Consider the following 17730-nt stretch of genomic DNA (forward strand, 5'->3'; position numbering starts at 1 on the left):
ATGAAGTTCTAGAACATTCTGCCTTATAACCGGACTAAAGATTTTGACAAAGCAGCGATTTTTCTAATCCTTTCTGAAGCATTGTTTTTCATCCTGACCTTGGTTTTAATCCATTGAGCACCGCTGCTAGTGCTTTAGCTAATTTATCAGTAGTCAAAAGCCGCACAGCCAAGGCCACAGCAAGGACAATGCTCTGCTTTCTGTCCGGATGGTTATTTGTAAAATGCGTGAATTTAGAAAGGGATGAATACGTTAAACGCGTTTTTGTCCTCGTATTGCATGAACGCTTGCCGGCTGGAGAATTATGCTATCCCTCTGGCGCCATCTACTGTCCAGTACAAATATAAACATCATCTGTGGGCGCCTCGCTCGAAAAATTGCAGTGGTCGTAAATTGGGAGTTTAAAATGGAATTTCTGCAAATTTTAATTAATAATCGGGATTAAATGAGTTGAAATGTGCCATAAAGATGACAACATATTAACCTGTTCATGACTTGACTATTACACAGCAGCCCTTTCTCTCTGATTCACAGCAGGAAATCCCAACACATACTCTGTGACCAAGGCAGCCCTTTCTCTCTCTCCTCCATTTCAAACCCCGTGTCCAAACCAGCCCTTTCTCTGCTTCAGAAACGGAAAGTCCAGCACAAACTTTATGCCAAAAGCAGCCCCTTATCTCATTCACATCTGGAAATCCCGTAGCAAACTCTACATTCAAAGCAGCCCTTTCTCTCTTGTTCACAGCAGAAATTTCCAGCACAAAGTTTGTGCCCAAATCAGCTTCTTCTCTCTTGTTCACAGCTGGAAATACCAGCTCAGAATTTGTGCTCAAAGCTGCTGTTAAAACTGCTTCGCTGTCCATTACGCTAGGGGCGCTCTAGCTATCCCTGTTGTCCGGATTACTTCTAATGGTGAAGACGCCGGAGCCACGTACCTTGCTGAGCTCCTGAATCCACCCTTAGTCTCTTCCCTCCCCCCTCCCAAGGAAGAGGGGAGTAGTAGTGTATGGCAATACACCCACTAGACTAACAAAGTAATACGTACAGGGATGAAAAAAAAATACCAATCATTCAACTATGCTCTCACAAAAAACAGAGGGGAACACTGGGAGTGAAAGAAGGGAAAAAAACAAAGTAGAAGAAGAAGAGGATTTGCACACAACCAAAACCAAGCAACAGTCTTACATAAATCCACCAAACGCCTCCTCAACCAACAAAACCCCACCAACTCCTGAAACCATGCAGGATGAAGCTAACACTGGCAATGACTGCTTGTCAGAGGTGAGTATATATAGGAGAGGATAGTGGTCAACACTGAACAGCTGAGAGCAAAGGCAGGTAAGCTTCCATGAGCACTCAGCTGAACAGATTAACCCCTGCACTGCTAGAAGAAACCTGCACTGTTTAATATGAAGGTGAAGTGCTTCTAGTCTATGCAGGAGTAGAAGAAATCAGACAGCGCAGTCTTATAGCACCTCTCTGTCGCAGGAAACCTGTGACAGCAGCCCTTTCTCTCTCGTTCGCAGCTGAAAATCCCAGCACAAAGATTTTGCCCAAATCTTGTGCCCAAATCAGCCTCTTCTCTCTAATTCACAGCTGGAAATCCCAGTGCAAACTATATTCTCAAAGCAGCCCTTTCTCTCTTGTTCAAAGGAAAAAATCCCAGCACAAAGTTTATGCCCAAATCAGCTCTTTTTCTCTCCTTCACAGTAGGAAGTCTCAGCACAAAGTTTGCGCTGCTGATGGTCATTGTATAACCGCTGTGTATACAGTATAATGATGAGGAATAGAGAGGTGGATGCAACTTGATTCTTCCGTTTTTATTGGCTTACCAGATGTCACTGCTGCGCTATATTATGACAATATAAAAGATGCAGTTAGTAAGGAATTAAAGGGGCATGGTCACCATTAGAAGTTTTGGAAGGATTTACTGTCAGTTTCTGATATGTGGGGGTCAAATGGACAGGACCTCAAATGGATTTTCACAATGAAGCTGTGTCCGCCAGACATAGAAATATGTATGTTGGGAGCTCCCTCTAGTGGCCATTGCAGTTTCTACGGCTGTTTATGTGTGTTTTTAAAGCAGGGCCCTATTTTACTATTTACAGGGTGACTCTACTTACAGTACTCATGGGTGGATCTCTGCTAATGATCTAATGATATTATTGAAGGTGGCGCTTTAGCTGTCATTATTGGGGCACGGCCTGTACTCACGGGCGGGGTTACCATGCATTTGTGGGCTGCTACAGTTTTCATTATCTAGGGTCTAGTGACCAATAATACACGAGATGTACTTTTGTTATTATATAGGGTTCTCTCTTTGCTTGACCATTTGTATTTTGTCTTTTTGTCTGTTTCTTTTTTCAGATGCAACCTTCCTCCCATATCTGATAAATATGTGGCGGATGTTGGTATCAAGACAGACGTGGTGACAATCAATCCGAGTATTATAACAGAGAGGTCAGTTCTTATTGCATTGACACTGACTACGTCAGACACATCTATGGGATGTTATTTTATTGGGATTTTCTACCCCTTTTCCTGTAGAGGGCGCCTGTCACTCCATGGTGCAGAGCCGCCTGTGCTGCATGCGCCCCTGTTTAGGCTCCATGCATATGGTTCTGCCGTGTGCACAAGGCCTGATACTATAAGTAGCCATGAATCTTTGTCAGATGTGACACAGATTTCTGACGCCGTGCTAAAATCTGTAGGATTTGTGCCACAGAAAAATGGGTCTGAATGAAAATGACTTGTGAACATATTAGTATGGTGTCCTGGACAGGATGGAAGTCGGAGGGACTGAAAAGATATATTAATGGGGCAGATGGATGTATCGTCATAGTTCGCCATATCATCATAGTTGGCCATACCAACCAATCACAGCGGAGCTTTCATTCTCTACAATGCTTTTGAAAATGAAAAGCTGAGCTGTGATTGGTTGCTGTAAGTAATGAGGACTATATTTTATCTATCTTCAATAGTTATCTGTTTTCTATCTATCTATCCGTGGCTTATGAAAGTATTCACACCCCCTTGGCATTTTTTGGGTTTTGCCGCCTCACAACCTAAAATTTCACTGTTTTTTTTTTGAGGGTTTGCATTAGTTGATGTAAAGAACCTGCCTACAACTGAGAACATCTGGTTTTCTTTTTATTGTGAAGCAATCATCAAATAGCACAAAATCACTGAAAACTTCATTGTGCATAACTATTCACCCCCGAAAGCCAGTACTTTGTAGAGCCTCCTTTTGTGGCAATTACAGCTGCAAGTTGCTTTGGATAAGTCTCTATGAGCTTTCCACTGGGATTTTTGCCTATTCCTCTTGGCAAAACTGCTCCAACTCCTTCAGGTTAGATGGTTTCCTCTGGTGAACAGTAATCTTTAAGTCTGACCACAGATTCTCAATTGGATTAAGGTTTGGGCTTTGACTAGGCCACTCCAGAAGATTTATATGTTTTCCCTTAAACCACTCAAGTGTTCCATTAGCAGTATGCTTTGAGTCATTGTCTTGTTGAAAGGTTTTGCTCAAGAATATCCCTGTATTTCGCACCATCCTTCTTCCCCTTGACTCCGACCATTTTCTCTGTCCCTGCTGCCGGAAAACATCCCCACAGCATGATGCTGTCACCACCATGTTTCACTGTGGGGATGGTGTTCTTGTGCTGATGAGCTCTGTTGATTTTGCTCCAGTCGTAGCATTTACCTTGTTGGCCAAAAAGTTCAATTTTGGTCTCCTCTGACCACAGCACCTTCCTTCATACATTTGGGGAGTCTCCCACGTGTCTTTTGGAAAACTCAAAACAAGCCTTACAATTTTTGTGCTTAAGTAAAGGCTTTTTTTTGCCCACTCTTCCATAAAGGCCACCTCCATGGAGTGTATGGATTTTTGTGGTCGTATGGACAGATACTTCAGTCTCTCCCTGGGAATTCTGAAGCTCCTTCAGGTTTACCTTTGGTCACTGTGCTGCCTCTGTGATTAATGCCCTCCTGTCCCTGGCTGAGAGTTTTGGTGGGTGCCCTCTCTTGGCAGGTTTGTTGTGGCACAATGTTCTTTCCATCTGATAATAATGGATTTGATGGTGCTCCGGGGGATCATCAGAGAATAGGATATTTTTTTTTATAACCCAGCCCTGACTTGTACTTCTCAACAACTTTGTCCCTGACTTGTTTGGCGATCTCCTTGGTCTTTATGGTGTTGTTTGGTTAGTGATACCTCTTGTTAATGGTGTTTCAGCCTCTGTGACCTTTCAGAAAAGGTGAAGTGTATATACTAACAGACATGTGACACTTAGATTGCACACAGGTGGACTTCTTTTCACTAAGCATGTGATCTATGAAGATAATTGCTCGCACCAGAGATTTTTACGGGCTTCATAGAAAAAGGGGTGAATACATACTCACATGCCAATATTTAGTTATTTGATCCCATAAACTTAATTTATGCCTATATTTTCTCATCTATCTATCTATCTATCTATCTATCTATCTATCTATCTATACACATATCTATTTATCTCATATCTATCTAGTTAAAAAAAAATGAAGGCAGCACACCACTTAGAGAAAAATTATAAAAATTGGTTCAATAGCCCATTGGGGCTCAGCGATGTTTTGGTTCAAATGAGAACCTTTCTCCTTTGAACCGAAATGTGGCTGAGCCCCAATGGGCTATTGAACCAATTTTTATAATTTTTCTCTGCCTTCATTTTTTTTAACTATTTGGAGAATTGGTCTTTGCCTGGAAGGCTTGGCACCCGAACTACCGTGTTGTTTGCTAGTGCTACTTCCTATTTTTCTTTTTTCTTTCTTTCTTTCTTTCTTTCTTTCTTTCTTTCTTTCTGTCTTTTGTCTTTCTTTCTTTCTATCTATCTATCACTCTTAAATAAACCACTGCAACCATGATCATTTATTCACTTAATTGGCAGGTTTCAGAAGTTGGAGAAATGGCGGAAACCTTTCTACGACGTGATACAGGGTTATGAGAATGCTTCTATCCTCCTCCCTGCCTTCTACAACACCCGTAATACCGACGTCTCCATCCGGGTAAAGTACGTCCTGGACGACTTCGAGTCCCAACAGTCCGTGTATTATTTCCACCCTCAGTATCTCATCAACGTCTCCCGCTTTTGGCTCATCCAGGGTGTGAGGGCCAAACGCATCAGCAGCGGCTTGATCCTAGTGACGACTGCTCTGGAACTGTGCGATGAGGTCCACCTCTACGGCTTTTGGGGCTTCCCCATGAACCCATCAGGAACCTTCATTACTCATCACTACTATGACAATGTCAAACCTCGACCAGGCTTTCATGCCATGCCTTCAGAAATCTTCAACTTTATCCATATGCATAGTAAGGGCATCCTCCGTGTCCATACCGGTACCTGCTTCTAAGAAGCTTCATCTATGCCTCTACCACATGCGTGTTGGATGTTTCCATAAAAAATTATGCAATAATGCTTTGAGCAGACTACATAGGATGATGCCTCCAAAACAAGTTGGCGATTGCCACTACGAAAATGATTATTGTCAAAGGGGAGTATAGTTAAGCCAAAAAAAAAAGAAAAATTATAAAAATGCATCTTCATCAGCACTGGTTTGACAGCTACAATTCCGCAAAGCACACAAGAAGAATTAGCACACGCAGTGCAATTACCAGCATCTACCCCTATCCCATTCACTTTGGAGACTGGAGGAGGGCAGGAACAGTTGGTGTCCTCACCATGACCATGGATCTCACCATTATCTCCTGCTTTTTGGGTTTTTTGTAACCCTCAGAAAAAAAATATTGTCAAAAGAAATCATATAAAACAATATAAGGGTTTGGTGCAATGAAAGCCAATGAAGCACAAAAAGGAGACGCCCTGTGGGGCAAGCTGTGACCCATTATGCCTCAAACTGTGACCCATTATTCTCCAAGCTTTGGCCTGTTATGCCCCAGGCTGTGGCCTGCTGTGCCCCAACCTGTGGCCCTTTATGCCCCAAGTTGTGACCCATTATACTGCAGGCTGTGGCCCATTATACCTCAAGCTGTGGCCCTTTATGCCCCAAGCTGTGACCCATTATTCTCCAAGCTTTGGCCTGTTATACCCCAGGCTGTGGCCTGCTATGCCCCAAGCTGTGGCCCGTTGTGACCTGTTATGCTGCAGGCTATGGCCCGGTATGCCACAAGTGGTGTGACCCATTATTCTCCAAGCTTTGGCCTGTTATACCCCAGGCTGTGGCCCATTATGCCCTAAGCTGTGACCTGTTATGCCCTAAATTGTGACCCGATATGCCTCAAGCTGTGGCCAGTTATGCCCCAAGCTTTGACCGGTTATGCTGCAAGTTGAGACCCTTTATGCCCCAAGCTGTGGCCCGTTATGCTCCAAGCTGTGGCCCTTTATGCCCCAAGCTGTGGCCTGCTATGCTCCAAGCTGTGGCCCATTATACCCCAAGATGTGGGTCGTTATGCTCCAAGCTGTGGCCCATTATACCCCAAGATGTGGGTTGTTATGCCCCAAGCTGTGACCCATTATGCTCCAAGCTGTGACTCGTTACGCCCCAAGTGCTGTGGCCCGTTATTCCCCAAGGTGTGGTCTGTTATACCCCATGCTGTGGCCTATTACACCCCAAGCTGTGACCCATTATGCCTTCACCATGAAAGCTTGCTATTACCTATTCTAGTCGGCGCGTTGATTGGCACTGTTACAATTTGCATCTTGGGTATTTGCAGCATTAGAACACAAGTAGAAGTGAATTACGGTCAGGAAAAGAAAGATGTGATGTATTTTAATGAAGCAAAGCTCCAGGTTAAATGCATTTTCATATTATGGAATTGCATTTTAAGCGATTTTCTATTGTAATAAGATGCACTGCGAAAGTGATATTAATGCCATTGGACATTTCCCAGTGCTTTACAGCAGGATTATTAAGGATTATGTGAAGCTGTGCCAGTTATACCATTTATTAGAAAATTTCTCATAGTACAATTCCTTAATATTGGTTTTCTAAGCCAGTTTTATATTTTCGACATTCATGATTTGAATACGGGCGGTCTCCTGATCCAAGCTCAATAGCTTCATAGGCATATATAAGGCTGCTGAGTCCAGGTCAGGACACACACGGCCGGATCGGACATCATGGCCCAGACTCAGACCGGGAGTGTCGGAGGTGTGAAACCACTTAAAGGGGTGCTCTCGTCATAAACATGAGGGCATATATAAAGGACACACCATAATCGTCTGCTAGATGCTGCGTCCACATCAGGGTATTACACCTATCTACATCATAGGGATCCTCTGACCTCTGTCCTGCTTTGTGACAATATACATAAAGTCTCATAGAGATGAATGGAGAGGCCTGGATGCGGCATCTAGTGGTCACCTAACCAGACAAGATGGGGGTCCAGGACCTACATTCTGAAGATAGGTACGGGGGGCTGTTGCTATTAAATATTTACCGCTTATCCTGTGGCTGTACCACAAATATTTATGATGGGATTGCCCCTTATAAAAAGTGCCCACCATTATTTGCCTTTTCTGTTTAATAGATGATTCTTCCCCTTGTTCTTAAAAATGTTTTTGCCTTGTCATGAATGTCATAGCAGGCAATACGAATAAAAGAGTCGCTATCAATGTGGAGTTCTAGCTCAGGTACAATCGCAGTGCATTCACCTTCGCCGCAGAGTGACTTTTTTTTGCATCATTTTACCTCAGATGAAATATCATTTTAGATCTATTTTTTTATTTTATTCTATCTGGGAAAATTTAAGGGTGAAGAGAAAATCGACTTTTCTGCTCTGTGACTGTGATTAGATTGGCCTGTGCCCTCATTTACGCACAGCTCACCCTTCCTTCCTTCCTCTGTGTCTTTCTCTTTCCCTCACACTCTTTCACTTTTGCTCTTTCTCTCTCACTCTTTCCCCCTCTCTCACTCTTTCTTTCTCTCTAGCTCTTTCTCTCTCTGGCTCTTTCTCTCTCTGGCTCTTTCTCTCTCTAGCTCTTTCTCTCTCTAGCTCTTTCTCTCTCTGGTTCTTTCTCTCTCTCTGGCTCTTTCTCTCTCTGGCTCTTTCTCTCTCTAGCTCTTTCTCTCTCTGGTTCTTTCTCTCTCTCTGGCTCTTTCTCTCTCTGGCTCTTTCTCTCTCTAGCTCTTTCTCTCTCTGGCTCTTTCTCTCTCTGTATCTCTCTCTCTCTCTGTATCTTTCTCTCTCTCTAGCTCTTTCTCTCTCTGGTTCTTTCTCTCTCTGGTTCTTTCTCTCTCTCTAGCTCTTTCTCTGGTTCTTTCTCTCTCTGGCTCTTTCTCTCTCTGGCTCTTTCTCTCTCTAGCTCTTTCTCTCTCTGTGTCTTTCTCTCTCTGTGTCTTTCTCTCTCTGTGTCTTTCTCTCTCTGTGTCTTTCTCTCTCTCTAGCTCTTTCTCTCTCTGGTTCTTTCTCTCTCTGGTTCTTTCTCTCTCTCTAGCTTTTTCTCTGGTTCTTTCTCTCTCTGGTTCTTTCTCTCTCTGGCTCTTTCTCTCTCTCTAGCTCTTTCTCTCTCTGGTTCTTTCTCTCTCTGTGTCTTTCTCTCTCTGGCTCTTTCTCTCTCTAGCTCTTTCTCTCTCTGGCTCTTTCTCTCTCTCTGTATCTTTCTCTCTCTCTGTATCTTTCTCTCTCTCTGGCTCTTTCTCTCTCTGACTCTTTCTCTCTCTGGCTCTTTCTCTCTCTAGCTCTTTCTCTCTCTGACTCTTACTCTCTCTAGCTCTTTCTCTCTCTGTATCTTTCTCTCTCTGGCTCTTTCTCTCTCTGGCTCTTTCTCTCTCTCTAGCTCTTTCTCTCTCTGGTTCTTTCTCTCTCTCTGGCTCTTTCTCTCTCTGACTCTTTCTCTCTCTAGCTCTTTCTCTCTCTGGCTCTTTCTCTCTCTCTGTATCTTTCTCTCTCTCTGTATCTTTCTCTCTCTCTGGCTCTTTCTCTCTCTGGCTCTTTCTCTCTCTGACTCTTACTCTCTCTAGCTCTTTCTCTCTCTAGCTCTTTCTCTCGCTGACTCTTACTCTCTCTAGCTCTTTCTCTCTCTGGCTCTTTCTCTCTCTTGCTCTTTCTCGGTCCTTCTGTTGCTCTTTCTTTTGCTCTGTTTCTCGCTCTTTCACTCTTGCTCTTTTTCTCTCGCTCTCTTTCTCTCGCTTTCTCTTTCTTTCTCACTCTTTCTCTCACTCTTTTTTTCTCTCTCTTTCTCGCTCTCTCTCCTTCGCTCTTTCTCTCCTTCGCTCTTTCTCTCCTTCACTCTTTCTCTCCTTCGCTCTTTCTCTCCTTCGCTCTTTCTCTCTCTCGCTCTTTTTCTATCTCACTCCTTTTCTCTCTCTTACTCTTTTTCTCTCGCACTTTCTCGCTATCAAATTATTATATTAAGTATTCATTTTATATTGATTATTCATTTTACATCAATTCATATAAAAAAAAAAAAAACATTTTTGAGCAATCACTGAGCATAGAGATTGGTATGAAGCCAAAGTTAAAGTGTAGTAAAAAAAAGAATAATAATGAATAAAAAAAAATTGTGTGTGTGTGTGTGTATATGTATATATGTGTATATGTATATATATATATATATATATATATATATATATATATATATATATATATATATATACACTGCTCAAAAAAATAAAGGAAACACTTAAACAACAGAATATAACTCCAAGTAAATCAAACTTCTGTGAAATCAAACTGTCCACTTAGGAAGCAACACTGATTGACAATCAATTTCACATGCTGTTGTGCAAATGGAATAGACAATAGATGTAAATTATTGGCTATTATCAAGACACCCTCAATAAAGGAGTGGTTCTGCAGGTGGGGACCACAGACCACATCTCAGTACCAATGCTTTCTGGCTGATGTTTTGGTCACTTTTGAATGTTGGTTGTGCTTTCACACTCGTGGTAGCATGAGACAGACTCTACAACCCACAGAAGTTGCTCAGGTAGTGCAACTCATCCAGGATGGCACATCAATGCATGCTGTGGCAAGAAGGTTTGCTGTGTTTGTCAGCGTAGTGTCCAGAGGCTGGAGGCGCTACCAGGAGACAGGCCAGTACACCAAGAGATGTGGAGGGGCCCGTAGGAGGGCAACAACCCAGCAGCAGGACCACTACCTCCGCCTTTGTGCAAGGAGGAACAGGAGGAGCACTGCCAGAGCCCTGCAAAATGACCTCCAGCAGGCCACAAATGTGCATGTATCTGCACAAACGGTTAGAAACCGACTCCATGAGGGTGGTATGAGGGCCCGACGTCCACAGATGGGGGTTGTGCTCACAGTCCAACACCGTGCAGGACACTTGGCATTTGCCACAGAACACCAGGATTGGCAAAGTCGCCACTGGCGCCCTGTGCTCTTCACAGATGAAAGGTTCACACTGAGTACATGTGACAGACGTGACAGAGTCTGGAGACGCCGTGGAGAGCGATCTGCTGCCTGCAACATCTTTCAGCATAACTGGTTTGGCAGTGGGTCAGTAATGGTGTGGGGTGGCATTTATTTGGAGGGCCGCACAGCCCTCCATGTGCTCGCCAGAGGTAGCCTGACTGCCATTACGTACCAAGATGAGATCCTCAGACCCCTTGTGTGACCATATGCTGGTTCGGTTGGCCCTGGGTTCCTACTAATGCAGGACAATGCCAGACCTCATGTGGCTGGAGTGTGTCAGCAGTTCCTGCAAGATGAAGGCATTGAAGCTATGGACTGTCTCGCCCGTTCCCCAGACTTGAATCCGATTGAGCACATCTGGGACATCATGTCTCGCTCCATCCACCAATGTCACGCTGCACCACAGACTGTCCAGGAGTTGGCGGATGCTTTAGTCCAGGTCTGGGAGGAGATCCCACAGGAGACCATCCGCAACCTCATCAGGAGCATGCCCAGGCGTTGTAGGGAGGTCATACAGGCACGTGGAAGCCACACACAATACTGCGCCTCATTTTGACTTGTTTTAAGGACATTACATCAAAGTTGGATCAGCCTGTAGTGTGTTTTTCCACTTTAATTGTGGGGGTGACTCCAAATCCAGGCCTCCATTGGTTAATAAATTTGATTTCCATTGATGATTTTTGTGTGATTTTGTTGTCAGCACATTCAACTTTGCACAGAACAAAGTATTCAATGAAAATATTTCATTCATTCACATCTAGGATGTGTTATTTGAGTGTTCCCTTTATTTTTTGAGCAGTGTATATATATATATATATATATATATATATAGATAGATAGATAGATAGATAGATAGATAGATAGATAGAGATATATATAGAGATATATATATATATACAGTACAGACCAAAAGTTTGGACACACCTTCTCATTTAAAGATTTTAATGTATTTTCATGACTGAAAATTGTACATTCACACTGAAGGCATCAAAACTATGAATTAACACATGTGGAATTATATACTTAACAAAAAAGTGTGAAACAACTGAAAATATGTCTTATATTCTAGGTTCTTCAAAGTAGCCACCTTTTGCTTTGATGACTGCTTTGCACACTCTTGGCATTCTCTTGATGAACTTCAAGAGGTAGTCACCGGAAATGGTCTTCCAACAATCTTGAAGGAGTTCCCAGAGATGCTTAGCACTTGTTGGCCCTTTTGCCTTCACTCTGCGGTCCAGCTCACCCCAAACCATCTCGATTGGGTTCAGGTCTGGTGACTGTGGAGGCCAGGTCATCTGGCGTAGCCCCCCATCACTCTCCTTCTTGGTCAAATAGCCCTTACACAGCCTGGAGGTGTGTTTGGGGTCATTGTCCTGTTGAAAAATAAATGATGGTCCAACTAAACGCAAACCGGATGGAATAGCATGCCGCCGCAAGATGCTGTGGTAGCCATGCTGGTTAAGTATGCCTTCAATTTTGAATAAATCCCCAACAGTGTCATCAGCAAAGCACCTCCACACCATCACACCTCCTCCTCCATGCTTCATGGTGGGAACCAGGCATGTAGAGTCCATCCGTTCACCTTTTCTGCTTCGCACAAAGACACAGTGGTTGGAAATCTGTGCTTTGGTCTGATGAGTCCAAATTTGAGATCTTTGGTTCCAACCACCGTGTCTTTGTGCGACGCAGAAAAGATGAATGGATGGACTCTACATGCCTGGTTCCCACCATGAAGCATGGAGGAGGAGGTGTGATGGTGTGGGGGTGCTTTGCTGGTGAAACTGTTGGGGATTTATTCAAAATTGAAGGCATACTGAACCAGCATGGCTACCACAGCATCTTGCAGCGGCATGCTATTCCATCCAGTTTGCGTTTAGTTGGACCATCATTTATTTTTCAACAGGACAAAGACCCCAAACACACCTCCAGGCTGTGTAAGGGCTATTTCACCAAGATGGAGAGTGATGAGGTGCTACGCATCTCTGGGAACTCCTTCAAGATTGTTGGAAGACCATTTCCGGTTACTACCTCTTGAAGCTCATCAAGAGAATGCCAAGAGTGTGCAAAGCAGTCATCAAAGCAAAAGGTGTCTACTTTGAAGAACCTAGAATATAAGACATATTTTCAGTTGTTTCACACTTTTTTGTTAAGTATATAATTCCACATGTGTTAATTCATAGTTTTGATGCCTTCAGTGTGAATGTACAATTTTCATAGTCATGAAAATACAGAAAAATCTTTAAATGAGAAGGTGTGTCCAAACTTTTTGTCTGTACTCTATATATACAGTTAAGTCCATATATATTTGGACAGAGACAACATTTTTCTCATTTTGGTTCTAGACATTACCACAATGAATTTTAAACAAAACAATTCAGATGCAGTTGAAGTTCAGACTTTCAGCTTTCATTTGAGGGTATCCACATTAAAATTGGATGAAGGGTTTAGGAGTTTCAGCTCCTTAACATGTGACACCCTGTTTTTAAAGGGACCAAAAGTAATTGGACAATTGACTCCAAGGCTATTTCATGGACAGGTGTGGGCAATCCCTTCGTTATGTCATTCTCAATTAAGCAGATAAAAGGCCTGGAGTTGATTTGAGGTGTGGTGCTTGCATTTGGAAGGTTTTGCTGTGAAGTAAACATGGGGTCAAAGGAGCTCTCCATGCAGGTGAAACAAGCCATCCTTAAGCGGCAAAAACAGAAAAAACCCATCCGAGAAATTGCTACAATATTAGGAGTGGCGAAATCTACAGTTTGGTACATCCTGAGAAAGAAAGAAAGCACTGGTGAACTCATCAATGCAAAAAGACCTGGGCGCCCACGGAAGACAACAGTGGTGGATGATCGCAGAATAATCTCCATGGTGAAGAGAAACCCCTTCACAACTGCCAACCAAGGGAACAACACTCTCCAGGAGGTATGCATATCAATATCCAAATCTACCATAAAGAGAAGACTGCATGAAAGTAAATACAGAGGGTTCACTGCACGGTGCAGGCCACTCATAAGCATCAAGAATAAAAAGGCTAGACTGGACTTTGCTAAAAAAACATCTAAAAAAGCCAGCACAGTTCTGGAAGAACATTCTTTGGACAGATGAAACCAAGATCAACCTCTACCAGAATGATGGAAAGAGAAAAGTATGGCGAAGGCGTGGTACAGCTCATGATCCAAAGCATACCACATCATCTGTAAAACACGGCGGAGACAGTGTGATGGCTTGGGCATGCATGGCTGCCAGTGGCACTGGGTCACTAGTGTTTATTGATGATGACACAGGACAGAAGCAGCCGAATGAATTCTAATGTATTGAGAGCCATACTGTGTGCTCAGATCCAGCCAAATGCAGCCAAACTGATTGGTCATCGTTTCATACTACAGATGGACAATGACCCAAAATAAAAGAGCCAAAGCAACCCAGGAGTTTATTAAAGCAAAGAAATGGAATATTCTTGAATGGCCAAGTCAGTCACCTGATCTCAACCCAATTGAGCATGCATTTCACTTGTTAAAGACTAAACTTCAGACAGAAAGGCCCACAAACAAACAGCAACTGAAAACCACCGCAGTGAAGGCCTGGCATAGCATCAAAAAGGAGGAAACACAGCGTCTGGTGATGTCCATGAGTTCAAGACTTCAGGCAGTCATTGCCAACAAAGGGTTTTCAACCAAGTACTAGAAATGAACATTTTATTTACAATTATTTAATCTGTCCAATTACTTTTGGTCCCTTTAAAAACAGGGTGGCACATGTTAAGGAGCTGAAACTCCTAAACCCTTCATCCAATTTTAATGTGGATACCCTCAAATGAAAGCTGAAAGTCTGAACTTCAACTGCATCTGAATTGTTTTGTTTAAAATTCATTGTGGTAATGTCTAGAACCAAAATTAGAAAAATGTTGTCTCTGTCCAAATATATATGGACCTAACTGTATATATATATATATATATATATATATATATATATATATATATATACAGTGGGTACGGAAAGTATTCAGACCCCTTTAAATTTTTCACTCTTTGTTTCATTGTAGCTATTTGGTAAATTCATAAGTATTCAGACCCTTTGCTCAGACACTCTTATTTAAGTCACATGCTGTCCATTTCCTTGTGATCCTGCTTGAGATGGTTCTACTCCTTCATTGGAGTCCAGCTGTGTTTAATTAAACTGATAGGACATGATTTGGAAAGGCACACACCTGTCTATATAAGACCTCACAGTGCATGACAGACCAAATGAGAATCATGAGCTCAAAGGAACTGCCCAAGGAGCTCAGAGACATAATTGTGGCAAGGCACAGATCTGGCCAAGGTTACAAAAGAATTTCTGCATTACTCAAGGTTCCTAACAGCACAGTGGCCTCCATAATCCTTAAATGGGAGACGTTTGGGACCACCAGAAGTCTTCCTACACCTGGTCGTCCAGCCAAACTGAGCAATCGTGGGAGAAGAGCCTTTGTGAGAGAGATAAAGAAGAACCCCAAGATCACTGTGGCTGAGCTGCAGAGATGCAGTAGGGAGATGGGAGAAAGTTCCACAAAGTCAACTATCACTGCAGCCCTCCACCAGTCAGGCCTTTATGGCAGAGTGGCCCAACGGAAGCCTCTCCTCAGTGCAAGACATATGAAAGCCCGCATAGAGTTTGCTCAAAAACACATGAAGGACTCCCAGACTATGAGAAATAAGATTCTCTGGTCTAATGAGACGAAGATAGAACTGTTTGGTGATAATTCTAAGCGGTATGTGGAGAAAACCAGACACTGCTCATCACCTGTCCAATACAATCCCAACAGTGAAACAAGTTGGTGGCAGCATCATGCTATAGGGGTCTTTTTCAGCTGCAGGGACCGGACAACTGTTTGTAATTGAAGGATACATGAATGTGACCAAGTACAGAGATATCCTGGATGAAAACCTCTTCCAGAGTGCTCTGGACCTCAGACTTGGCTGAAGGTTCACCTTCCAACAAGACAATGACCCTAAGCACACAGCTAAAATAACAAAGGAGTGGCTTCAGAACAACGCTGTGACCATTCTTGGCTATCCCAGCCAGAGCCCTGGCCCTGAACCCAATTGAGCATCTCTGGAGAGACCTGAAAATGGCTGTCCACCAACGTTCACCATCCAACCTGACAGAACTGGAGAGGATCTGCAAGGAAGAATGGCAGAGGATCCCCAAATCCAGGTGTGAAAAACTTGTTGCATCATTCCCAAGAAGACTCATGGCTGTACTAGCTCAAAAGGGGGCTTCTACTCAATACTGAGCAAAGGGTCTGAATACTTATGACCATGTGATATTTCAGTTTTTCTTTTTTAATAAATTTGCAAAAATTTCTACATTTCTGTTTTTTTTCAGTCAAGATGGGGTGCAGAGTGTACTTTAATGAGAATTTTTTTTTACTTTTTAGAATTTACCAAATGGCTGCAATGAAACAAAGAGTGAAAAATTTAAAGGGGTCTGAATACTTTCCGTACCCACTGTATATACATATATATACTGTATACATACAGTATACAAAAAAAACTCAGTCAGTTATTGAAAATATTGTTACGGCGGTGTATATCCATTAGAAAACAATGCTGTATGAAAGAGAAGAACATTACTTTTGGGTTTAATTTTTCAGGTTTTGACATTTTTTAATTTTTCTCCAATAAACAAGGTGAGAATGATTTTGTGAAAAAAAGGAAAGGTTGTTAAAGGGATTTTTTGGCTTTATGCAAATAGAGCGTTCTTATTCTATAGTAGACAGGTGTGATATTTTTAATATTATTATTATTTATTATTATAGCGCCATTTATTCCATGGCGCTTTACATGTGAAAAGGGGTATACATACAAGAACAATTACATTAATCTTGAACAAAAAGTCAGCTACTGGTACAGGAGGAGAGAGGACCCTGCCCGCGATGGCTCACAGTCTATAAATGTATTATTACTGTGATTTTCCAATTCCAGATCTCTTCTTGCTGCCACTGAATGGGAACAGGCTGAAAACTTGAGACCTAAGTGCATGTGCACACAGAGCTTTTTTGAAAAGTTTTTCCGTTTTATGAAGCGCTTCCTGTAGAGTTTTTGAGGCATTTAGAAATTAATGGGAAGGCTAAAAAAAGATGCCAGTGCAGTTTTTTTGCGCATTTTGTAAGTTTCTTCCACAAAAATGTCCACCGATGAGACATTGATGACCCTTCCTAAGGATAGCGCTGCCATCGCCGGAACTTTTTCTTTTCTATGGGTCACTGAAGGGGTTGGCCGGTAGTGGACAACCCCTTTAAGGTGAAGTTTGGCATCCAATCTCAATGTGGCTTTTCATTTTTCCAGAACAGTTAAAGAAAAATAATGGATGATCGGCTATTGGAGGTCACTCGAAAATTAAATGAAAATTAATTAAATGTTTTTCATGTTTTCCCTTGAATTTGGCAATCCACAAATTCTCATATTTCAGAAACATGACCGTCAAATAATCAAGAATCTGATAATCCGATCAGAGAAAGACAATTATGAGACTGCTAAAATATAAGGAGATTACAAGCAGATATTTTATATTTGGCCTTTCCTAAAGAGTAGGTTTCACATACTCTTCTATAATTCAATAATTATCTAACACTTCTCACAAATTAAAAGAAACTAAAAAGCTGATAAATATAATTGGGGCAGATTTATCAAAAGTGTTTAAAAGAAAATTGCCCATAGCAACCAATCACAGAGCAGCTTTCATTTTCCCAGAACCCTGTAAGAAATGAAAGCTGAGCTCTGATTGGTTGCTATGGGAAACACATCAGTTTTGATAAATCTTGCCTGTTGTTGTTTTTTCTTCAAGGCCTTTGAAGATGGCGATTGATGTTCATAAGGCGCCGGCCGCTATTCTGTGATGTCGCCAAATGTTATTTATGAGAGACATGTAATCGCATGACTAGTATCACGGCTATATAATAGGCCGCGCTGGGTGGACCCATACAAAGCTCCCACCATTACCACTAGCAAATAGTAGTAATAAAATAACAAAAAATAATAATAATTGAAGAAGTGATATTGGGGCAGAGCATCATGAATGATCATGTGCTATGTTGCATATATTTTCCAATGAATAATTTTCTGTTTTTTTTTTCTTTGAGAGATTTATTTTTGTACTTTTTTTTGGGGGTGGGGGGAATCAAAAGTCAGGATCCGTTTAAGTATCAATAGAAAAAAAGAAAAGAAAGAAAAAGTAGGCACCGGCCCACATAAAAGGGCCCTTTAACAAGAGCCAATATGTTATATTGCAGATCTGCACTCCAGATATTGTGTTGCTTTTAAAGGGTTAATTAAAGGGAACTGACCTTCATGTTAGAATTTGAACTCAATCAGACCCAATGGGTG

The 17730-nt window shown here is 42.2% G+C and overlaps 1 protein-coding gene across 2 annotated transcripts in view; it reads left to right on the plus strand.

Moving 5' to 3' along the window:
* Positions 1-7622, plus strand: part of ST8SIA5 (ST8 alpha-N-acetyl-neuraminide alpha-2,8-sialyltransferase 5) — a 125092-nt gene extending 117470 nt beyond the window's left edge. For both annotated transcript variants that reach the window (XM_073680468.1, XM_073680469.1), the window contains 2 exons: positions 2368-2460; positions 4926-7622. In XM_073680468.1, coding sequence (XP_073536569.1) covers positions 2368-2460; positions 4926-5388 — 556 coding nt within the window. In that variant the 3' untranslated portion in view covers positions 5389-7622. The remainder of the gene's footprint in view (positions 1-2367; positions 2461-4925) is intronic.
* Positions 7623-17730: the final 10108 nt, after the last annotated feature.

The sequence above is a fragment of the Phyllobates terribilis genome, unplaced genomic scaffold, assembly GCF_046119375.1.
Source record: "Phyllobates terribilis strain yellow unplaced genomic scaffold, ASM4611937v1 Scaffold_1__5_contigs__length_1240528914, whole genome shotgun sequence".
In the NCBI taxonomy this organism is placed as follows: Eukaryota; Metazoa; Chordata; class Amphibia; order Anura; family Dendrobatidae; genus Phyllobates; species Phyllobates terribilis.